General features: G+C 54.5%; 1 protein-coding gene across 2 annotated transcripts; it reads right to left on the bottom strand.

Moving 5' to 3' along the window:
- Positions 1–3,700: 3,700 nt before the first annotated feature.
- On the bottom strand, positions 3,701–20,937 carry SLC22A8 (solute carrier family 22 member 8). 2 transcript variants are annotated; one of them, XM_046017066.1, is made up of 11 exons: positions 20,832–20,937; positions 19,755–20,128; positions 10,483–10,586; positions 9,743–9,903; positions 8,901–9,069; positions 6,801–6,924; positions 6,492–6,607; positions 5,390–5,604; positions 4,575–4,683; positions 4,244–4,447; positions 3,701–4,155 (listed from the first exon to the last, which is right to left on the bottom strand). In XM_046017066.1, the coding sequence occupies exons 2-11, from the start codon at positions 20,088–20,090 to the stop codon at positions 4,056–4,058; spliced, it is 1,638 nt and encodes a 545-aa protein (XP_045873022.1). In that variant the 5' UTR covers positions 20,091–20,128; positions 20,832–20,937; the 3' UTR covers positions 3,701–4,055. The 2 variants fall into 2 exon arrangements, with proteins under 2 accessions (XP_045873022.1, XP_045873023.1); XM_046017067.1 differs by having other exon boundaries at positions 9,743–9,897.
- Positions 20,938–24,467: the final 3,530 nt, after the last annotated feature.

The raw sequence follows: 24,467 nt of genomic DNA, 5'->3' as shown, positions 1-24,467 counted from the left end.
ATCTCAGATTTTCTGAGACATCAGTTTTTTTTTTTTTTTTAATAATTTTATTCAGTTAAATGGGATTTAAAGTGTGTCACTACCTGCGATTTTGATTTTGGTTGTTTTGTGAGGTTTTTCAGAGAAATGATTTGCAGGTCAGAGGAAATGTTCTTGCTCAGATCACAAGTCCTAAGTGTGAGTTTGAAATGAATGGCTTGGAGAGAATTCAGGCAAACTCCAAGTGCCTACACCAGGCCCATGGCAACACTCTGAGCAAGGAGCCAAACTGTGAATTGTATGTCTCATGGCCTGGTTACCCTGGCCAATGAATGGTGCAGAAATTAGAAATTCATCCCAAACTGCCACGGAAAGCCTGGACAGGAGGTGAGTCACCAATGCAGTGGCTCAGCACGACGATTCTGCCCAAGAGAGGTGCTCCATATTGGATGACAAGTCCCTGAGCCAGTTGGAGGCTGAGTTCAGGAACTGAGAGCAGGGAGTAGGGAAAGCAGGAGGAGCCGGAGCTCTAGAGACGCAGCAGAGAAGGAAAAGGCAGAATCCAAGCCTGGGACTTGGGAACGGCAAGAAGAATGGGCCGTGTGCATCCTGATCCGCATCCTGGTTCACCAGGTGTCCTGACCACGTGACTGGGAAGCGCTTTCCCAGGCAATTTGCTTTCACCTTCCTGCGTGTCTTTGCAATAAACACCCTGAAACAGCTCAGGAATGGTTATGGCCAGGACATCCTGGGAGTCGCCCTGAATTCTGGACAGCTGGAAGTTGGGGGAGTGGGGCGGCGGGGTTAGTGTTCCTAACTGAGCCCAGTTTTCCTCCTTTCAGGCTGAGCCCCAGCCAAGTGCAGTGGGGGACGGGTGGGAGCCATCGAGGGCTGGACGTGTACTAAAGGCAAGGGGTGAGGGGAGGCTGGTGCAGTCTGGGAACTGACAGGAGTGGTATGAGGCTACAGGGCAGGTGCGAAGTGGGGGTATTGAAACTGAAGCCGGTCGAGGCAGGTTGGCGCCGGAGCGGGTTGGGGTCTGAGTGGGACCGGCCTTGTACCAAGACTGTAGACTTCATCCCACTGGGAAGTCACTGAAATGTTGAAGCAGGGGGTGTAACACGTTCTCTCTCTCTTGTTCAGTCAGCTCTCTTCCAAACATCTAAATACAGATTTGAGAACAGTGGACTCTGCGGCTGGCGGTCGCGGCCCTGGAGTGTTTCTGAGTTGTCTCATTGGTGGCCATGAACTGCTGCTGAGGGCTTGAGCTCAGCCAGTCCCAACGGAGATGGGCTACTAGGTAAAATGCACCCCAGACTCTGAAGACTTATTATGAACTGAAAGCTGTAAAATACCTTTATCGGTAACTTTTATATTGATTACAGGTTGAAATGATAATATGTGGATATCTGGGGCTAAATAGAATATATTATTATTATCATATATACACACTTGAAATTAATTCTAACTCTTTTTAAGAACGAGCTACTAGGAACTTTAAATCACATAAGTGGCTTGCATTCCATTTCCACCGGACATCCCTGGTAAGGAATGGGCTGAGGAAGGGGTCTTAGGAAAGAATTCTGGGGAACGCCAGTGTTTAGGAGAGGACAGAGGAGAGGAGCTGGTTTTGGAATTGTTTGGTTTGGAAACATTTGAGTTTAGCTTAAACAAAACAAACGCTATTCAGAGAATTCAGGATATTTTCTCGAGCTCAGTATATCCAGGGCCGAGGAGGACCTGGGGCCTGGACTCCGTTAGGAATCACTGTGAGGGGCGCCTGGGTGGCTCAGATGGTTAAGCGTCTTGCCTTAGGCTCAGGTCATGATCTCTAGGTCCTGGGATTGAGCCCCACGTCCGGCTCCCAGCTCAGTGGGGAGCCTGTTTCTCTCTCTCCCACTCCCCCTTCCTGTGCTTTCTCTGCCTTTCTCTCTCTCTTATGAACAAATAAATAAAATCTTAAAAAAAAAATCACTGTGAATAGTCTCACTGAGTCTTTTTATCTGGGCCCTCGTGTCTCTGGTTCTCCTTTTCTCGGTGCCCTTCGCTTTGTTCTTTCTCGGCAGCCGGCTCTCTCTGACCCACCAGCATCTGGGCCAGCCCACCCTCATGCTAACCTGCCTTCCCAGGACAAGGACCACGGCATGGACTAGAACCTCTGTGACTCAGACTCCCAGCCCAGGAAGGAACACGTGATGAATGAGACAGAGGGCCGTCTGGTCCAGACAGTCATGACCGGAGGTGGAGGTCATGTAACTGTTCGGTTGGCAGGTTCCGGGGGTGTTGACCTTTGAGGAAGGGGTAAGGGCAGGACGGGCAAAACTACCTTTCGTAGCATTTGCAGGAAACGCTGCAGGAGAGTCTGAAGGAGCAGGCCACAGTATGGGAGGGAGCTGCACGTCAACACCCTCTCCCCTGGCCTTCCCCCCCCCACCTCCCCCCCCACCCCACCGCATCTCAGAACCCAGGGGACTCAAGTCTGTTGAGAGGCCAAGTAACAGGCAGGATGAAAACGCCTTTTGGGTTCAGCTCAGCCCTGGGGGTACTGAGTGCCGAAGGCCACAGCTGTCTCGGTGAAGGGGGGGAGGCCGGAGAACAGTTTGAAGATGTACGAGGTTAGAAGGTACAAGCCCAAGAAGCATCCAACTCCTTTATAAAGTTTAGTTGTGAAGGGGAGAAATTTTGAGATGGTGTGGCCCCTGCGAGGAGATACGGTTCCAAGGGGGGCTGGTTGGTTTGGTTTGTTTTTGTTAAGACAGGAGATGCAGGAGCTTATTTGACGTGTGCTGAGAAATGAGCCAGGAGAGAGTGAATGGGTAAAGGAGATCTGAGGGGGAAAACATCCAAAGGCTGCTTTCCTTTGGACTGGGTGCAGAGCCCCAGTGGGGGGACTGACTTCCTGCTGGGACTGGAGGGAACTCAGGGAACATAGAGCGACAGTGGTGGCCCTTGGTTATGGCTATGCTTTCGCATGTACATACGACACAGAGCTGTCCAGGGGCCTGGGTCTGGGCCATGGATCAGAGACCTGGGGCAAGCAGGTGGATTGGATCGGGACTGGAGCAACGCTGGCTTCTGCCTGCAGCGGCTCTGGGCTTGTCTTGTCCTCTGCTCACACGCGTGCTGGGACACGTACATGCCCACAGGGTACTTCCAAGCGCAGGACTTGCTATGGAAATATTGCGTCCTTGCCCAAATTTGTATGTTGATGCTCGAGCTTCCAGTGTGATGGTAATTGGAGGTGGGGCCTTTGGAAGGTAACTGGGGATAGATGAGGTCGTGGGGGAGGGCATCATGGTGGGACTAGTGTTCTCCGAAGAAGAGACAGCAGAAACCTTGCTTCTCTCTCACTCCCCTCGCCAAGTGAGAACACAATAAGAAGGTGGCCGTCTGCACGGCAGGAGGAGGGCTCCCACCGGAGACGGAGTCTGCTAGTGCCTCGATCTTGAACTTCCCAGTGTCCAGGACTGGGAGAAAGAAATGTTTGTTGTTTACGTGGTCTGCCTGTGGCTTGTTGTCACAACCCGAGCCGACCTGGTGTATACACAGCTCTGTGCACTCGTACACGTGCACACGGGTTCCCATCAGCCCAGCCTCTCTGTACCCGTGTGCCCATCCCTGCATGTGACACATAAGTCCCAGTGGATGGTTATGCATTGCATGTGTCTGCGTGGCGGCCAGCCCCCTTCTCCCTGCCGCCCCCACTCCTAAGCACGGTGGCCCGAGTTCATTGCCATTTATTGAACGTTTCCATCGAAGGAAGGGGTGGGGAGCAAGAAAGGGCAGTTGTCTTTGTTTAAGACTGAGCCAGGGAGCTGAAGGGGACCTCAGGGGAAGGGGGCAGGGTCAATGGGGGGAGGTGGCCTGCGGGGAAGGGCTGGACAGAAGAATGACAGGGCCTCCGCTGAGGGAGGTTGAGGACAAGCGTGGGGCATGGGAAGGGTCTGTGGTCAAACCTTTGGGCTGGAGCATGGACCTGCTCAGGGCCTCCCAAGGTGCCCCCAGAGCCCAGAGGCAGGCAAAGACCTGGCTGGGATTCATTTCGGAAGGGCAGGGAAGGGAGGGCTCTGCTGTCTTCAGCTGGGGTCCTGGCCCGGTCCACAAGGCTGCAGAGGGATCCTCTGGGATGCTTTCTCTGCTTCTGGTTCCTGCTTTGGTTTCTTTGCCTGCCAGCACCTAGGGAAAGAGAGCTCAGGAAAAGCCCTCGGTCTGGATCTGCTTCCCCAGTGAGGAGTTCCAATGGGACCAGAGGCAAGGGACTGACCAGTTTTCCACGTCTTTGATAGTCTCTGGCAAGGGCTGATTGAGGGTCTCAGGCAGGAAGTAGGCGGCACTGCCTCCAAGGAGGGTGACGGTCCCAAATATAACAGTGGGGATGAAGGGCTGCAGCTCCCCCGTGATTTTCACCAGTGGGGCCAACATGCTTCCCACACGGGTCCACATGTTGCTTATGCCCAAACCTGTTTGCCTTGGGAGAATCCAGGGCACGGATTGGCAGCCTGTGTGGGTCTTAAAGGACAGCTGTGGGACCCCTGGGCAGGGGCGGGAGGATGCCACAATCCCCCCTGACCACCAGCCCCAAGCCCAGCACCTACCGGATGACCGTGGGATATAGCTCGGTCGTGTAGAGGAAGAGGCAGCTGAAGGAGCTGGAGAGGCAGCCCTTCCCAAACACAGCCAGGACTGTCCTCAGGGTTGGCAAGTCTACAGAGGGAAGAAGAGATGATGGGCCTTTGCCTCAGAAGCCCCTGAGTGTTTTCCCTCCTCGGACGGACTTTGTCTCCCTTTTTGCTTTGGCTGCTGGAAAGCTCAGATCTAATTTACATTCAAGAAATAGCCCCTCTGCTGTTTCTAGTGCTTTGCGGGCTGTCCTGCTGCATTCGTGTTTTCCCCCCGGCTCTGATTCCCTTCTCCTATATTTCGTTGTATATCTGTGGCTCCTAAAATAGCTCACGTTCCTTTGGGAGGATATGGGTGTATCAACACACAAACATCTATATAAACGTGGCTTTTCCAAGGTCGTGGTGGGAGTAGGTTGTGGGGTCTCCCCGGAGCGCTGAGCTCCGTGGTTTTCCCCTGCCAGCTCATCTTCCGCTGAGCGATGCCGGCAGGCCCTGCTCCATCCTGGAATGATCCCTCACACTGGCCAGACACCACCATACTTTGCCCAGGCTGGGTCAGATCTGGAAAGGAGATTTGGTGTCATCTAGCCCAACTGAGTCATTTTCTACATGAGAAACGTAAGCCCCATAGAGTTCAGGGACCTGCTCAAGGTAACACAGAGAATTAGGGAGAGAGCCAGCAAAACTGGGATCCTAGGCACCCCACTTCCCAGTCTGCGGCAGCCTGTGTTGCCCACGGACATGTTGGGCTGCTTTCAGAGGGCTCTGGCTAAGTCCTGGCTTCTCACCCGAGGGCACAAAGAAGATAGCCAGGATGGACCCTCCTGCCAGGAGTAAAGCACCCGCCTGGGTGATGTGTCGGCCCAGATGGTTTATGGACATGATGGTGATGAACTTGGCCGGGATGTCGACCCCACCAAAGATGAGCTGGAGGACGTAGAGGTTGACTCCAAATTCTTCCACACTCATAGCCAGACTGTAGTAGCCAAAACCAGTGGAAAACCTGAGGGGAAGAGAGTGATTGGTTGGTGCCTGCCGCCAGACTGGGATCTCTCCCCACGCTGGTCGTGGGGTCATCGGGCAGATGAATAGTTTCATTTCTTATCCCAATCACAGCTGATCGGCACAGGCTGCTGGAGAGTCGTTTTGAGCTCTCTGAGATTGTGTCAGGGCTCAGTGCTGGGATGGATTCGTTATGTCTGACAAGGGCACGGTCTAGGGTGTGGTGGCAAAGATCCTCATAATTGATTCCAGAGAATATCAGGACTGGCAAGACTCTGGGAGACCAAAGGAGGTAGGAAGTGGTCTCCCTTGGTTGTGTAATAGTTGAACATCTAGAATGGGAGAGGTGAGAGTCAAGCTGTGTGCCTGGGTCAGATGCTTCCTCTTTCCCTCTCAGCGTTGTGGGATCTCTTTTGAAGTTCCTGGACATATGGACCCTATTCATGTGGAGATAAAGGAGGGTCTCTGAACCAGGTCACGGAGAGGGCTTTGCAGGAGCTGTAGAATGTCAGACTGAAGAGACGACTTGGAGAAGCGTAATTTCTGTCTTTAGGCCGTGTGGGCCAGCCTTGCTCCGTATGGTCCTGGAGGGCAGAGCTGGGCCAGTGGGGGCAGTGACGGAGAGGCAGAGAATGGGGCAGTTGCCATGGCAGGGATGGGAGCTGTGAGTGGGGAAGGGGTTCGGAGTATTTGCCTTGTGGGTGGGGTGGGCATGACCTGACGGGGAAGCAGATGCTGATGGCTGGGACTAGGTATGTGGCTAGGACACAGGAGATTTATTTCCAGGGTTAGGGCTGGGCTGCGGCAGCCCAGGGAGGGGATCTCTTGACTCCTCTTGCAAGTACCCTAGGCCTTCCCCTTTGGAGAACCTGCTGGAAGCCTTGTTACCAGGCCAGAGAAAGACAGAAGGTCACACGGCGCATTTTGGGTGTCCGGAAGAGGTCAGCCACGCTGTACTTGTCCTTGGCCAAGGAGATCTCCTTCTGCATGCTGAATTTGAGCTCCTTGGGGCAGAGGAAAGAGAGGGGTGCCATTAGTGATTGGCTGGTGGGCAGGAGGAAGGAGGGAGGGAGGTGCAGGCCTGGTGTTCCTGGAAGACTTTTCTTGGGGCATTGGATGTGATGTTGGCTTGGGATCGGGGAAATAGAGGGAAGAGGAGGGTTCCTGGTCCAGACTATAATCCCTCTTGGCTCCTACCTCCACGCTGAGTTTTTCTCCTTCTTCCTTCTTGCCATTGAGGGCAGCCATCCACCGGAGTATTTTCAGGGCCTTTGAGAATTTTCCAGACAGGACCGCCCAGCGTACAGACTCTGGTGTCCACCTGGGTGCCAGAACCAAGTCACAGTGACTCCCCCCACGCCAGAGCCTTTTTGGTGGGGCCAGAAGAACACCAACATCAACAGGGCCCAGGGCAGGAGGTCCAGAAACCCAAGCTGTTTTACTGCAGATTTCATGGAATTTAAACTTGGCCAAGCTTTGCACCTGGATTGCCTGCTGCCAGCACAAATTCTAGCATTCTCTTCTTTGCCTTCCAGAAGAGCCTTTCCTCTGCCCCCTACCTGGGCTACTTGTTATCGTTGGGTATCTTCCTTAGCTAGGAGGCTTGGGCCTGGGCCAAGGCAGGTGGATCCTGGGGAAGGGACGGCATGTTCAAGGCTAGACAGCTGGACGTTCCTGTATATCCTCCTCCCCAGCCCTTCTTGGGCCACCTCCCAGGGCGAAGAAGGGGCAGGGCTTCGGTCCTGGGGCAGCTTGAGAAGGTGGCTCAGGTTAGGGTTATGGCCTAGGGGGCGGGTTTGAGGCAGAGGACCAATTCTGCTGGAGTAGGGACACAGCGTGAGGTCCTGGGATCGGCGAGCGACAAGATGACCTCACTTTCCCCACCTCCAGGCTGTACTTCTGGGCTTGGTTTTCCCTGAACAGACCCTGAGTGTCACTAGGCAAAGAGAAATAGAGGAGAAGGAGGTGTGGGGAAGAAGGAATGATATTTTAAAAAAGCTCTGTCTGAGGGGTGTCAGCTGTGGCTGGGGCCACCATAGGCACCGAGGACCAGGCTCTGTCCTCCTCTCCCTGACAATAGGAACAGTGGCTCCCCATCGGTGAGCCTTCCTGTGGACCAGGCCCCCATGACCCTGGATGATGGGCGTTACTATCTTCATCTTGCCTAGGAAAATCTCGGGGCTCAGAGTGGGTGAGACTTTTCCCAAGTCCCAGGGAGAAGGGGCCTGAGCTCTCGACTGTTCCCCGTTGAGGCTCTGCTGCTCTTTGCTCCCTATCTTCTCCCATCCCAGGCTGTGAACATTCCCGGGCTCTACCCTGGACCCTTGGACCACCTGTCCATCCCCTTCGATAAGATTCTACTCTCATTTTCAGATGGAGGTCTGTCCCCCTTCTATGTCTTTTTTGTGTAACCCTGGGGGATGGCTTCACTTCTCTGAGCCTCTGCTCCCTCATCTGTCAAATGGGACAGTGATGCCTCCTTCACACAGAGATGCCATGGCGATCAGGATGATTTAAGGGGACTCCTAGAATGGGGCCTTGCACATAGGAAGTGCTCAGTAAAGTGTCACTCTGTGTCAGTTAAGCATCTGACCCTGAATCCCAGCTCATCTCTTGATCTCAGGATCCTGAGTTCAAGCTCCACACTGGGCTCCTGGGCATGGAGCCTACTTAAAAAACCGAAATCAAGTTGCATTTTGGAGTTTCAGTTCCTGTTTTCAACCTGTCCTTAGCGGTGATGTGATGATAGTGAGCCCTTGACCTCGTTGGGGTCTTTGGCCCCAGATACTTGGATTCTCCCAGTTCCCCAGTTTGGGCTTTCCTCTCCTTTCTACCTCAAATCTAGAAGTCCCCAAACCCTGTGGATTTGTCCTTCAAAATGCCTCTCAGACTTGTTCCTGAGGCTCCTCCTGCCTACACAGTCATGTGTCTCCTCTCATCTCCACCCACTTGGGTCTGTCCTTGGGTCACAAACAGAAGCTCGGTCAGGCCTTTTGACACCACAGACGCGTTCATTCCCTCTCCCTCCACACGAAGCCGAGGCTCCTTGACTTTCTGCTCTGTCCACAGCCTGGCCCTGTGCCTCTCAACTTGGCCCCTTTCTCCCCTGAGTGTCCCCCAGACACCTGGTCCTGCTGCACACCTTTGTGGGTTAATTCCTCCTCCCGGGAATGCCCTTCCCAAATCCGGGACAGAGGTGTCCTGGGAGAGAGTCTGCCAGCCTGGTCAGACACGGTCTCCCCCTGTTTGGCCCCCGCGGGCGTTAAGGAGGGAGATGAAGAGGAGAGGGCCACATACCAGGACAACAGGAAGAAGACGAAGAAGGGAATGGACACGGTTAACTGTAGCCAGCGCCACTGGGGGATGGCATAGGCCAGGCCAGGCAGAATGAACTGGCCACAGGTATAGATGTAACCCATTAAAGTTGACATGATGGCCCGCATCTGGATGGAGACGCACTCGACATCTGCAGGAGGAGCCCAAGGACCAGATTAAGATTGTGCTGGACTCTGGGCCACCACCCAATGGAGGGGCACCGGCTCCTGCCCACCATCCCATCAGCTGCTTGACCTGAACTTGATCCTTAGGCTTTATCGCCCCCATTTTGCAGATGCTGTGACTAAGGCTCAAGAAGGTAGGACTCAAACTTAGGTCTGTCTGACTTCCAAGCCCACACTCTTTTTTTTTTTTTAATTATTTTTAAGTAATCTCTATGCCCAACATGGGGCTCGAACTCACAACCCTGAGAACGAGTCACATGCTCTATCAGCAAGCCAGCCAGGCAACCCCCCGCCCCCCTCCAAGCCCACACTCTTGACCGTCTCTCCAGAGGCAAAGGACTTCCCTCATTTTGCTTGAATGTCCTTATCTGTAAAATTAGGACAACACTGTGGCTTCCTTGTGTGTGTGGAGGGAATGGGATGGTGTCCCCCCACCCCAGAGTGTCTGGCCCGGGGTGGGGGTGGGGTCCTCATTGTGGATTGCTGTTGTCCTTACGCTCAGAGGGGGCCTCTGAGATCCTGAGAGGGGCAGCACCTTAGGCGACCAAGGTCACAGGGAACCTGTGTTGAGCCAGGTCCTTGACTTCAGGCTGGGGTCCCCCAACTCCTGCTCCCCTGCTCCTTCCCCCTGTGGCTTACTCAAGATGGTGGTACTCAGGACAATGCCTGAGATACTCCAGCCGCTCAGGAAGCGGAAGACCGTGTAGATGGAGAGGTTGGGGCTGAAGGCTGCGCCCGAACCGCTGGCCGCCAGCAGCAGGTAGCTGCAGGTCAGGACTGGCTTGCGGCCAAACCTGGAGCTCAAAAGAGAGGAAGGACCGGGTTAGCCACGGCGAGCTAGGTGAGACGTGACTCTGCAGGTCTCAGAGCCAAGGGCCGGAACCCCCCCCCCCCCCCCCCCCCCCCCCCCCCCGCCACCTCCCCAAGGGCTGGGCAGGGCATGTAATCCCCTCTTTAGACAGAGCCTGACTGGTAATTGCTATTTTGTTGAAGGTTTGCAGTTACAGTTTCAAGTTAATGAGTGATCGCCTCCCCTGCCCCAGCTCAGTGGCCTGAGCAGAGGTCAAGGGACTTCCCATCTCCAAAGAGTCCGTGCACCCGCCCCCACGGCCACACAGCCTCTATACCAGGTCTGAAAACCTCAAGGTTTTTCCCCAGGGTCTGAGGAGGTGGGAAGACTCAGGTTGTGAGGGCTTTGGGGCAGAGAGAAGGCTGTACCCCAGCAGGACTGGGACTTGCCCGAGGCCACAGACCAGGGACGGTCCTTCCTGCCTCCCCCAGCTCTTTGTCTCTTTGGGGGCTGCGCATAGGTGGTCAGAGTGAGGTGGGATGTCCCCGAAGGTTGTGCCGCCTCCCCTCCAGAGGCCCCCGTGTCTCACCTGTCCGACAGGTCTCCCAGCACGATCCCCCCAACCAGTGTCCCCGCCATGAAGACAGACTGGGCCACCTCTTTCAGTCTTCTGGAGTCACACACCAAGTCCCACTGCACAGGACAAAGGTCATGCCAGCCTGGCTTGGTCCAGACCAGCCTTCCCAGCCAAGCTCTGCCTGAGCCCCAACGGTGTCTACCCGCTCCTGGCGTCCTCACCAGAGTTCCCCGAACCTGGACCCCACTCCCAGGTGCCAGCCCTGAGTTCAGCCCAGCCCGGGGCTCCTCGGGTCTGCCTGTGGCTCTTTGGGTCCTTGACCCCTGGGGTGCAATGACAGTTCCTCTCCAGTGCATGTGGCCCATCAGGGGCTTGTAGAGTCTGCTTAGCTGTCATTTCCAGGTATGTTCTCAACTCCTGCCCTCGTCCCCTCCAAGCTCGCCTGCGCCCCGTGCTGCCAGGTCAGGGCAGGCCTGAAGCCTAGCTCTCTCCCTCTCCTCCATGTGGACACTGCTCTATGGTTGACACCTGGCTCCATCCCACATCTGTCTTTGTCTCTGAGATCTCTCCTTCAGGTCCACATTCACTTCTGGTTCTCCCTTCCCTTCAAAGCTGAATCTTTTGAAAGAGAAGCTATACTTGCTCTCAGCCTGGCCTCATCTTCTGCTCATTGCTCCGGTCTGCCCCGACCACTCCACGGACACTGTGCTCACCAGAGTCGCCCGTGATGTCTTTTTCACTAAGCGCCCTGGAACCTCCTATAGCTTGGCCTGCCCTGACTTCCGGGAGCCCCTGACGCTGCTGATCGTGACCTCTCCCTCCCTCTGGTCTTTCTCTCCCTATTTACCACTCCTCCTCTTCCTCCATGGGCTCCTTTCTCTCTTAAAGATTCCCTAGGGCTCTTTCTGGATCTTTCTCTCTTTTTATCCACTTTTCTGAGTGGAGCATCACCTGCTCCTATGGCTTCAGTTTCTATTTTATGAGGAAGACTCCAACCCGTATCTTCAGCCCAACCTCTCTTCTGGCCTTGAGAACAGTCGATTCAGTTGCCTTCTTGAAAATTCTACCTGGATGATGTCTCATGGTCACCCCAGAGTCAATAAGACTTGTCACCCACTCACTGTTTGGGGTCTTATTCTCAGTGGCTGGGAGCCTGTCCTTTGCCTCATCTTCTCCAGTGCATCCCCACGCCATCCTCCCGTTTCTAACTCTTGAATATTTCTGGAATCTGGATTCTTCTATCTCTACTACTGTCTTAGTGCAAGATTAATAATAATGGCCGATTTTTATGGAAGGTTTACTATGCACCAGGCACTGCTGTAAGGAAACACTTCCCAAGCTTTAACTTCTTCAGTCCCCACAACAACCTCATGCTGATGATGACTACCGTCATCATCCCCATTCTGAGCCCTGCTGATGATCACGGTGGCGATCTTCAGAGAGGTCTCCCAGCCTTCGATTTCAGTTCCTCCTGTCCTTGCTTCCTCTGCTAACCTGAATGACTTCCTAAAACCCCTCTCAGGTCAGGTTCCTGTCTTGCCTAAAGGACTCCGTGGCTTCCTCCTGCCCTTTTGGGTAAGGAGAAAGCTCTGTTAACACAGATTTAGAAAGACCTCATGCTCTGGCCTCTGCCTACCTGTCTGGCCTAATCTCTGCTAATCCCCAACAGGCACCCTTCGTCTAGCCGTCCTGAACTACTTGTGTAATGAAGTGGAGAATTTCATTCAGTAGAAATGCCTCACAAGGATGTTTCGGACGTGGAACAGTGTGGGCGAGAAACCATACGTCCCCAGGGATCCCTGTCCCCATTCCTCTGCTGGAAGTGAGGGGGATGGGGTGGACGAAGACTCCGGGTCAGCTGTCTCCAGGCAGCCCCGCATGGCCAGCAAACCCAATGGGCTCTTCTGGCTGAGAAGGGAGGCTGCAGGGTATGTGTGTGGCATGACAGGAGGGCAAAGGGTGAAGGAGGAAGTGAGGGGTGTGAGGAGGAGTACACCACAGGGTGTCTGGAGAAACTGGTTCATTGTGGCACGCTGTGGAAAACTGCTTTAGGAAAATCTGAAGTAAAGACCTAGCACCTAGCTAGTTTCATTCACACCCCCATCCCTTCCACAGTAAGCACATTTCTCAGGTGACCTGGTCTCTGAGTGGGGTCACGTTCTTGACAGTGCAATGGAGCAGAAAAAATGCTTATTACTTCCATCTCATTTAATTAAGGGAGAAGCCTTGGTCTGGACTTGAATGCCTCCTCCCTTCCTGTTGATGGGAATGGTGACAACTAGAACGACTCAGGAAGCCGTGTGTTGAAGATGGCAAAGCTGCTGTTAGTCAGGGTCCCTGAATGACCCTATGGGGCAGAGTCACCCATTGACCTGAAAGTCCCACCTTAGAACTCTTGCATGAGAAAGAGAACCACGTCTATGACCTGCAAGCCATTGACTTATCATTGACTCTTTTGTTATGGCAACATATTCTATCCTGATACATCCCACCAGAAGTTGCAGATGGAAACTTGGTTCCCTCCCCTCAACCTCCATGTTATTTAGTGTCTCAAGAACAAATCTTTCTGCTTGGATCCTGAGAGGGTCAATGTCGGACCCATTTGGATTAGTTTAAGGCTGTTGCCCTTCTCTACGGTCTGAGACCAGATCTGCTGCGTCTTGGTTTCTACCGTACTACTTGCTGTGAGGTATGCATTAGAATAACGGTCACAAGCCAGTTTCTTCTTGAAAGTTGAGGAATGTAAGGAAATATCATTCCTAGAATGGGCTTTGACTCGTGTTAAAAACAAGCCCGAATCCTTACAATGGCCCATAAATCGCTGCAGGATGAGCAGACTTATCCCTGTTCCCTCTCTGCTCTCATGGGCTACTACATGTCCTCCACGGACTCCACTGGAGTTGGTCTTCCTGCTGTTCCTCAAACATCTCAGGCACCTCAGAGTCTTGGCATATGGCATTTTCTCCGCCTGGAAAGTTCTCCCTTCAGAGAGCCACTTGGCTTGCTCCTCCACCTCTCGCAGATCTTTGCCCAAACATCATCTTCTCAACGAGAACCTCCTTGACCACCCTATTTAAAATCGTAACTCCCAGTCTGCATTACTCCACCCCGCTTTATTTTCTCGATAGCATTTGTACCGTGAGATATACCACATGGTTCCTTTTTGTGTGTTTGTTTCTCCCTCAAGACCGTCATCTTGATAAGGGTACAGTGTTTCGTCTGTTTTGGTCACAACTGTACTTCCCCTGCTTAGCATGGTGCCTGGCACATAGTAGGCATTCAGTAAATCCTGGTGGGATTGAAGGAGTGAGCATTCCACAGGAAGAACAGAGTTGGGAGAACCTTAGTGGTTAAGATACGCTGTTGTCAAAATGAGAGGTCATATTGTCCACACACCGGATACCACCTGGAGCACAGTTCTGCTTTGCCACAATGAGCATATGTCAGGATGGAGAGTGTCTAGGCTATAAACATAGGATGTATAATGACGTGTTAGCAGGAAGGACTGAAAAACTTCGCAATCAGGCTGGAAAAACGTCTATGGCAAACTGTCTACTAGGGAATGGTGAAATGAGGGTTTAAAGCTTAGAAGAAGAGCTTTGTGGTTAGACATTAAAAAAATCTTGGGTTTCAAATGCACATTTAGTTGTTCCCAGAGATGTCATGGTTAATAAAACTCATCAGAGCTGATGATAAAACTGTGGCCAGTGTTGCCCTGCAGATCAGCACAAATCCATGGGGCTTGGATCTGGAACGTGTAACTGCTATGAGTTGAGTTGTGTCCCGTGAAAAGTTAGGCTGGAGTTCTAACCTCTAGTGCCTCAGTGTGTGACCTTATTTGAAAATAGCATTGTGGCAGATACAATTAGTGAAGATGAGGCCATCCTGGGGTGGGTCTGGGCCCTTAACACTCTGTGACTGGTGTTCTTGTAAGAAGAGAAGTTAGAGACACATAGGAAGGACGTCTTGGACAATGGAAGCAGAGATTGGAATGATGCACAGATAAGCCAAGGGACACCAAGCCTCACGGACAATCATCAGAAATTAGAAGAGACAAGAAAAGATTCCTCCCTACAGCCTTGGGAGAGAGCATCCCTACACCTTGATTTTGGACTTCTAGTCTCCAGAGCTGTGAGACAATAGATTTCTGTTATTTTAAGCCACCCTGTTTGTGGTACTTTGATATGGAAATTCTAGGAAACAGATACACTGTGTGATTCCTGCATGTTTGAAGTACTGTGGGCTTGGTAGGTGGTGATGGGAAGGGGAATGGGAATGGGAGAGTCTGGCCATGAGGGAACCAGAAATAGAGAGAACTGGAGAGATTTTTAAAGGCATCCTGGAATTCTGGGGGGAGGGAAGATACCTAGAGACATTTGGGGCATGCTTCTGTGTGGTTAGCTGTGTAAGACCCTTGAGAAGGCTGAAGGCTCGGTTAGTCTCAAAGGGGTTGAGGGTGTGTGGTTTATGTTCCTTTGACTTTGACTCCATACACAGGCTGGGCCACATGTGGTCTGTGGTTTTAGTCGGGTTACACCGTGTGTGTTCCTCTCTGCCTTTGAGCTTGTCATCATGTCCTTGTTCTCGTTGTGTTGCCAGACCTTCAGGCCCTGGAGACAGGACAGGGAAACTCAAGGCCCAGAGAGGAATCAGAGGGTCCCACTTGGACCCCCAGACTGAGCTGGGCACCCACAGGACTGAGGTTCAGTAGTGTGGGAGCTGCGGAACACAGCTCCCCTCCAGGGAACCCAGAGCCCACAATCCATGCTCCCCACACTTGCCAGACTTGAAAGAAGGGCCTTTGTTTCCTCTTAATGTCCTAGTAAAGCTCTTTCTGAAAAATTCCAACCTTATCTCTGCGGAACCCAGAGAAAGGAATGTGTGGAAGGCTTAGGGGATCAGCCCAAGGGTGAGTGGAGGGAGGGAGTGACTCCCTCCACTCTGGCTGGATCCTGCCCTGTGCTCACTCCCATCCCGGCCAATAGTCCTCGACACCTGTTCCTCCTCCTCTGGGAGGGAAGTTCCTTGTTATCTTGTTATACAGATTCGGGGACTGAGGCGGAGTGGGGGGCTGATGCCCCAAGTCACTGGTGAGAGGGGAGCTGGGACCCACACCCAGGCTTGCTGTTTCCACGAGGGGAGGGCTCGGTGAAAGCCGTGGAGCATGGCAAAGCCCCCCAGGGGAGCTGGGAAGTGCTGTGAGAGCTGATTCCCCTTTCCTGGAGGTCCCCCTACTCTTCTGGTGGGGACAACCCCTCTTATCTCAGGACACCTCTATTAGCCATAATAGTGTAGCCAAAGAGGCCACAGACATTAGCTGAAGGCTCCACAGGGGGCTTGCGTGGTCTCCTGTCGGGCTCACCCTTGCTCTGGTCTTCCGTTTTACGGATGAGCAAACCGAGACTTCTGGCCTCATGAGATTCCTAGTACAGGGCAGAGTCAGGATGTGAACTCTGTTGCTTGACCCTGGATCACAAGCACACGCTGTCCGTCAGGGGGGTGGCCCCTGGCCTCCGCTAACTAGGGTCACTGAGCCAGGTGCCAGGTGCCACACAGCCTTATTACCCTGCCTCCACTCTGGAGACCCACCTCTAGGTAAGGCCTGGCCGTGGTTTTACCCCCGCCTCATGGGGAACTGAACCTTGCTCGTCCCACCACAGGCAGGTGGAGGACGGATTTGCCCTAGGTGGAATGTCAACAGAAAGATCACTGTGCTGGTAACCAGCAAATCGCTGGGTCTGGCCACTGACATTTTCCCAGCTGGGCAGGGACCCCTTGCCGAGCCAGGGAGTCAGGCCGACCCAGAAAAGGGTACAGTACCCTGAGGACTGGTGAACCCCTGTGTTTGTCGGGATGCAGATTCCTCCCTCCCCCCCCCCCCCGTCTTTCCCCCAAGGGCTGGAATGGTGTCTGGGCACTTGGCTGGCACAGATGTGAACGGACGCTTGACCTGCAACCTCTGTTCTTGGCCGGTCTCCCTGGAGGGGAAGCCACCTGCCAGCAGTCAGCAGGATCCCAGACTCCCTGAGGGCCTCTGCCAGGCAGAGCCTACGTTCAGCATCCGCTGAGCACGTCCTGTGCTCCTGGCGCAGGGATGCGAAAGATGGGTTGGAGGGGCGCCTAGGTGGCGCCCTAATTTAAGCATCTGAGTCTTGGTTTCCGTTCAGGTTGTGATCTCAGGGTGGTGAGATCCAGCCCTGCGTTGGGCTCTGCACTCAGCCCAGAATCTGCTTGAGTTTCTCTCTCCTTCTCCCTCTGCCCCTCCCAATCATGCTCTCTCTCAAAATAAATAAATCTTAAGAGGGGGAAAAAAAAAGATGGGTTGGGGACCTACCTTCCCTGTCCAGGAGGAAGCCACCAGCCAGGGAGGGGGCTCTGTGAACAGGAGCCTCCTGGGGCCACAAGGTGCTGGGTCAGAGGAACCGACTGTGGCTGGGGTTATGAGGCCTTAAGAAGCCCCATTGCCTGCCCTGCGTCATGTCCCAGCTCCACCATTGATGAAACGTGGTGGTGCTGTAGGCCAGGAGGCCAGGGACCTGTGCCTTTTTTTCCTCATCTGTACTCACGGGAGGATTAAGGTGCCAGCCTCAGGGTCGTTGTGAAGACTGAAGGGGTTAATAAAGGCCAGTCCTGGGGCATGGGGAAAGCCCACTGTCAGGTGTAACGATAACGGTTATGTCACTGCTCCCTGCCTGATTGTTGTCTCTCCAGCTAGCTTCCGTGTTTTCGGAGGACAGGGATGGTGGCTTTCACTCCTCCTCTCCGATTTCCCGGGGGCCAACTGTATAGCAAGGTGCCCATACATTTGGAATTTTCATAGTATTGAGGCATCTTTGATGGCCCCCCCCGCCCCTCACCTCCATGTCCATTGTGTCCCCAAGTCCCATGGATTCTGACTCCTTAAACTCTCTGGTATTTATTCCCACTGTCCCTTCCACTTGTCCTCATTTCCCTGGATCCTTGTGGTGAACGGCTAACCAGTCTTCCTACCCCTAGACTAGAACTCTCCACCAGCCACTCTACGTCCTGCCATCAGAGGGAGGGTGATTGGAACACACCCCTCTCCTGCTCATCCCCCTTTGAGGGCTCTCTGCTGTCTTGGGACAGAGGCTACACCCACTCCTTAGCATCCAAGCCGGGCGGCCTCTTCTCCAGCCCCATGTCTGGTGGCCTCCACGCTCCACAGCTCGTGCCTCTAGCCTTCCCCTGTCTCTTGCCATCCTGACCACTTTGTTCTCATCCTGCTCCTGTGACCAAGCGTTTGACCCCCCACACTGTTGCTTTGGCCTGGGGCACGCTTGCCGACTTCAACCCGCCTGCTTCCTCTCTCCTGGTCACACCCAGGGTGGTGTTGCTGACTCCAACTGGCCCTCTTGGCGCCGCCCCCACCCCTCCCGTTCTGGGCCGGGCTCCGTTCTAGCTGCTGGGATACAGGGAAGCAGCTGGAAATCTCTGTCCCAGGAAGCTTGCGTGTTGCACGCACAGCCAGGGGTCCTCGAGGGGTGGCTCTGTCTCTTGCTAGAGGTGAGTTCCTGGAGGGCAGGAGGGAGCAGGTGGACTGTGACTCTTTGTCCTCAACAATAGGCATATAGTTGTTAGTAAGTGTTTGAGCTTGGCCCAGGGGAGAAAAAGCAATTATAATATGACCTAGCTCGGAGCATGGCTCTGGGGCCAGAAGCCCGTGTTAGGATCCTGAATCTGCCCCTTTGCTCGTGGTGCAAACTTGAAGGAGCTCCTTAACCTCCAGGCTTCGGCTTTCCCATCCCATCTGAGAAATGAACTTATGTCACAGACTACCTTCAGCACCGTCAGCAAGGTTAGGAGTGTTAATATCTCTCAAGTGCTTGGAACAGGGACTGGCATGTAGTCAGCGCTTTATGTATAAATAAATATTCACGGAACACACGAAAAACAGTTATACAGACTAGGAAGTTAGAGAGTCTTGGGTTCAAATCCCACCTCTGCCAGGTCCTAAGCACAGGTATTCCTGGGAAAGTTGTGAACGAGGCTCCGTGTGCCGTCGCCTGGGATTCCGGGAGCCCTCACCTACAGCTTGCCTAGCACAGACCGGCGCAGGGCAAACCGTTGGAAACGCAGCTCTCTAATGAGGCAAATGCAACATCCTGTCTCTCGAGGGGGAGAATGAAAACAGTGGCCTCTCTGTTCATGGCTCAGATGCCACGCCCTCTCCGGGAAGCCTCCTGGGAATCCCGCTAGAATCCTGCAGTTCCTCCCTCCTCCCTCCTTCCTCCTTCCAGCCACCGTGAACCCCTATCCCCCTCTGTGCCTCTTAGGGGCGGGTGTTTGCCTTAAATCTCAGTCCCCAAACTGACCAGCTGTGTGATACTGGACTCTCACTTCCCTTCTCTGAGTTTTGGTCTTTTTGATCTGTTAAAGGAGCAAAAGTCACGTTCGGACAAGATATTGCGGTGAGAACCACAACGTCTGCAAAGCACCAAAATGTGCCTGGCAGTTTGCAGATCCTCCCCAAATGCCTGTTCCTGGTTCTTCTCCCCGCCTCCCTGCACCCTGGTCTCCTGACTAGCCTGTCAGTTCATCTGAGGGCAGAGGGCAGGACGTACCTCTGTATCTCTGTCGTTCCCGGAATGGCAGGTCATAGCGTCAGGAAACAAGTTAAGGGTTGAACGCGTGGGCGGTGAACCCAGGTGTAACTCGTGGCAGGGGGGTGGTTGGGAGGTCTGCTCGGCAACCCTGCCACCTTGGGCCCTGCTCCCTCCTCCACACACCCTCCCATCTTGGGACCCTCACACAAGATGCAATTTCCTTCCTTTTCCTTGTTGCCTGGTGAACTCTCAAAGGACATTAGCTCCGCTTGAGGGTCACTTCTTCAGGGAACTGTCCCCCCGGGACTGCCCCCCACCACATCCTCACACCACAAACCCCCCACCCCCGGCCCCCATGTCCAGCCCTAGGCAGCCCTAGTCTGAGGTCGCAGCCCTAAGTACTCTGAAGTTGTAAATTTACATTTCTTTATGGGGTCCTTTCCTTGGGAGATGTTGTCCTGCAGGGCTGAGAACCCTGGGTAGCAGGGACAGTGCATTTCTGCATCCTCAGAGCTTAGCACTGTGTCTGTCCCAGAAGTGGGCTGGCGACTCTGAACGTGAAGAAACCGAACTTTCTGGTTCCCCGGCATCTGCACCCAGGTCCTTCCTCTCTGCCTGCCCAGCGCCCCAGCCTCCGGTCCCAGCCCCAGGGAGACTAGAGCCCAGGCTGTTCTCCCGTCCCCGAGCGAGTGGAGGAAGAAGGGCCCCCTCTGTGCATACCTCAGTCACAATGGAGTCCACGGTGTGGAGGTCATAGACCCAGCCGTCCAGGCATGGCTCGGTGGCCCCCTGGGTGCTGTTGGGCAGGCTGGTGTTGGGCGGATATATGAAACGGAGGCACGTCTCAGGCTTCCCATCCGGGCCCTCGGGGAGCCCCCAGGGCCCAGCGGAGCCGTTGGGGGGCAGGCGACAGTGGTGGGGCGGCGTAGCCGCTGTGAAGATCTGCAGCAGGTAGTGGTTGGCCAGGCCCAGGACTGGGAGGCCCAGCAAGACCATGTTCAGGAACTGGAAGGTGCCCTTGCTGCCCACTCGGTCCATGAGCTCAGAGAAGGCCATGGCGGGGGACAGGATGGAACAGAGCTGCAGGAAGGCACCTGGCCAGGGAGAGGTGAGTATGCACATGAGTTCGGTGTGCATATGCGGGCAGGCGTGGGAGCACCGTGGGACAGTGGGCCAGGTGCATGTGTGAGCACAGGTGCACGGAACAGCATGCATATAAACATGTACAGATGTGGGGCTCAGGTGTGTGTGTCCACACGTGGATACGTGAGGACACACCCAGCCGCGTGTCCAGGCACAGGACCGCGGGCGCAGCGTGTGTCCAGGTGTGTGCGTCCATGGGGTGTCTGCTGTGATGTGTCTTGAGGCTGGAGTGGAAGGCGCAGCCGTGGGAGCTTGGGCGTGTGGCTGTGTGTGTGAGATTGCCTGTGCTCTGCGAGGCTGCTCACACAGGCCACGCGCACGTGTGGCACAGGACAGCTGGGACCCCAGGGCCCTGGCCTGGCAACAGGGGCCAGATGGTGGGGGCGGGGAGGTGGGGAGGTCCCTGCTCACCCTGAGCAGACACAGGCTTGGAAGAACCCAGGTCGCCTCCTGGGAAAGTCTCCCCAAGCCCCAAGCCTTCTGGCTCTCGGCTGTCCTCTGGGGCTGGGTCCGCCCGACTGGGGCAGCAGAAGGGGTCCAAGGCAGGTCCCAGATGGCATAAGGGGCTCGGCCAGTTGCAGTAAGGAAGCAAGGCCAGATCCTGGGGGCTTCTCAGGGGCCGGGGCTTGGGCGGGGGTCCCCATTCCTCCTTACCTGGTAGCTGATAGGGGCCCGGCTCCCTCCGCAGGGGCCAGCGGTGGAATGTGGCCGAAGCCCAGGGTCCGGCAGCAGCTGCTGCACTTGGGGCAGCTCAGCTCCAAGGAGCTGTTTTTGTGCCTGCCCCCAGGGGGACTTATATAAGGCATAAGTTCCCCGGGTTAATGTTTGACTTTCTTTTGAGTATTAATGGTGCTGGCATGGGAGGGCGCTGTGGACACACCGAGCCCTGCCGTCTTCAAAGGGCTGCCTCAGCAAAGGCTGGCTGGTGGTGTGGCCGAGCCCAGCAGGGGTGCTGGCCAGACCGAGGGGTATGCGGTTAGGGCAGACTGGCCTGACGATAGTCTGGGAGGGGGTCTGGTCTGAGTCCTGAGGGTCCCGGGTCATCTCTGTGAGGAGGGTCTGTGGGCCTGGAGCTCAGAATAGCTCTGAGAGGGGTGTTGTGTGTGTGGGCAGGAGACATTCTGCCGGGCATCACTTCCCCTGCCTGGTGCCTCCCGAGAAGGGGCCTGGAGACTTGTCCCCCAGGAAAAGGTAGGGCGGGTCCAGCAGAAAATGGCACGGCTGTCTGTCCCTGAGGGCTCCAGCTGTGATCCGCTGGGCTCCTTGGCAGCCAGGGCTCCCTTGTCTGAGTCCCAGGCTCAGGGGAACAGCCCCCTTCCATCTCCACTCTCCATGGACAGGCTCCTCTTCTGATGAGCTGCGTCCCTTTGGGGACAAATCATGGTCCCTGGTGTTTTGTTCTTTTCTCTGAATTATTTTAATTCTCTAATAATGTTTTTCTTGCATAAAACATGGGAACACAAATAGGCCAAACAAAACAAAATACTCAGCCTCACCTGAGAGCCAACCCCGTGTGCTTTCTGATGTATGTTCTTCCAGACCTTTCTTCCTCAGGGACTGTGGTCTGACCCTCATTCTTCAGCAGCCAGCAGAAGGCTCAGGTAACCTCATGGCCCCATTAACTATTCCAAGTATTGTAAATTAGGAGACTAAGAAACAGAGAGGTTAAGTAACTTGCTCACGGTCTCCCAGCCGGGGAGGACAGGGACGGTGTGGACCCAACGTCTGCAGAGTCTGCGGGGTCTTTCCCTTAGCAGGGGCACCTTGGCTGGCTTTCAGTGTCCCTCCTGCGTGCTTTTACCTCTCTGGTTCTACCTGCAGGGACTCTGGGGGAGCAGCCCCGTCCTATCTGCTCCGGGGGGCTAGGGAGGGGCCCACCTAGGGCTCCCCTTCTTGGCTGGGGAGGAGTCGGTCCCCTTCTCCACCCAGGCAACATCCAGCTCCCTGGCTCAGGCTGGCCTCCGCCCCTGAAGTCTCTCCCAGCCCCTCACCACCACCTCCTCCAGGGTGGGGTCAGCCGCTGGGGCTCTGCTCCCCACCTGGACCCAGCAGTAATTGATGTTTTCAGAGTGGCCTGAGGCAGGGCGAGATCCGGAGTCATCAAAGGAAGATTAAATTATGCTCCGAAGCAGCCAAGGGGTTGTTTTAGGAAGGTTTTCGACTGCGAAGCTTGCAGAGAACTGAGCCGCCGCTCGAGCCCCCCTGTTCCGGACGTTCGCCCCCCATGAGATTTGCTGGTGCCTAATTGGGCCTGGGTTATCCGTCTGTTCCTGTCCTAGTGGAATGTTGTCTAAAGGAGCCTGGTGACTTCCCATGGAGGCTGCTGGAGGTGAGCCAGAGTACAGATGTGCAAGCCCAGCCAGGGGCGGCCCCAGCCCCCAGGGAACGTGCCTGGATTCACGTTTCTGGACTGAGGCATTCTCTTAGGTCCCCGGGGACTGTGTCATGAACTTGCTGGGTGACCTTGGGCAAGTCACCTCCCTCTGGGCCTCTCCTTTCTCCTCATTAGTTAAGTGGCTGACACACACTCTCCTATATACTATATACTATTCAAATAGTATATTGGGTTTGTAAGATCAATACATAAGGCGGAGGTGAGAGGAAGGAAGGTGGAGAGAAAGCGGCCCCTCCATCGTCTGCGCCTGCCCGTGCTCACCCTTCCCTTCGGCATCTTCTGACCCTGGCCGGCTCTGCCAGAAGCATCTCCGTTACATTACAGGATCCATCACTCACTCCTGCCTTGCTGTGATACTAAATCGAATATGTTGAAATTAACTTTTTTTTTTTTTTAAAGAAATGATGCATCTGGGAAATCTTACATGCTAAATGCATTTTTAGCTTGGGATATAGAAATGCGGTTTTCTTCCTCCCTCCTTCCTTCCCTTCCTTCCTTCTCCCTTCTTTCCTTTTCCCTTTCGTCCCTTTATCTCTTGTCTGAACCCATCCCGCTGTCCTTTGAGACGCGCTGGGCTCAGTCAGTGGCCCCTGTCCCTGCCGGGCCCCAGCACAGGCATGTGTCCTCAGCTGGAGAGGCCCAAAGAATTATCGAGTTCAAGTCCACCGTCCTCACCTTACACGCACGGAGACCAAGGTTCGGCATGTATCTCTGCATGGTGCCGTCTTTCTAAATCTTCAGTTCGTGGAAGCAGAGGGCACGCCCTGACAAGTGAAACAGGGAGATCTTACTCTGGGGGGAACAGTGGGGAGTCTAGGTGTTCTGGCCAATTACGGGGACCACAGAGAACTTTCTGGGGGACCATCTACTCTTACCCACTCACCTGTTCATTTGTTTGTTCATCTCGCCATCCATCCGTCTTCTATCTGTCTGTCCATCCGTCCCTCCATCTGTCTGTCCACCCACCCCTCCAACCTTCCAACGTACTTCACGCTGTGTATGTATGAGGCCCCATGCTAGGAGATAGGGTGCCTGCTCTACCCTCCTGTCTGTTGTCAGAGAAAACAGCAGTCCAGAAACAATGACAGCATGCAGGGGATTGGCCTCAATGCCACAGGAGAGGTCCATGAGGTTCTAGTCCCTTCCAGAGAGGGAAAGAATGATTGGGTTTGATGCATTGGATTACCGTGGATTGTCCAGAGAAGGTGGTGGTTTCTACACTGGATTTGGATGATAGGGAGGTAGAATCAGGGAGACACCAGCAGACCCGGGGGTGTGAGTGGAGGCATGTTTGGGGAAATGAGAGGTGAGTTGGACAAACAGTGCGGACAGAAGCCTTTTTCCCACCTCAGTGGTGGCCTTGGTCCCAGGGGCTGGGACAGAGCTGTGATAGTCTCAGAGGGGCGGGTGATTCTCTGGGCTTCTCTGTCCCTGTGCAGGTGGGGGTGGGGAAGATCTTGAGGCTTGTGGGTCACCAATGGAATCATGTTCAGTGGTGCCTAAATTCACTGTGTGGAGTCTGGGTCTCTTGGCCCTCATAAAGGTCCCATCCGGTTGGGTGGGTCATTCAAGACTTTTAGGTGAGGGTGCCTCCTGGCCCTGTCACGGGTTCTTGAACCCATCATGGGTTCAAGAAGTCAGAAGCTGCAGCATGTTTGGGGCCTGTCGCGCTGCTCAGACTGTGGCCCTAGAGGGGATGGAGAGATGTTCGCTAAATTCTCAAGGGCCAAGAGCTATTCCTAAGGCTTCACCACTGGCTTACAGGTCCCAGATTCAGTCCCTGTCCTTGGGTGGCTCTTAACAGACTAGGTGTCCGGTATGGACCTGGACAAAGGATTGTCCTCTGCCCTCAAACCCTAACCAGTCCCTCCTTCCCCTCCATTTATTCTAAAATT

Source organism: Meles meles, chromosome 8, assembly GCF_922984935.1.
Source record: "Meles meles chromosome 8, mMelMel3.1 paternal haplotype, whole genome shotgun sequence".
Taxonomy (NCBI): Eukaryota; Metazoa; Chordata; class Mammalia; order Carnivora; family Mustelidae; genus Meles; species Meles meles.
This window is presented reverse-complemented; position numbering and strand designations above follow the sequence as displayed.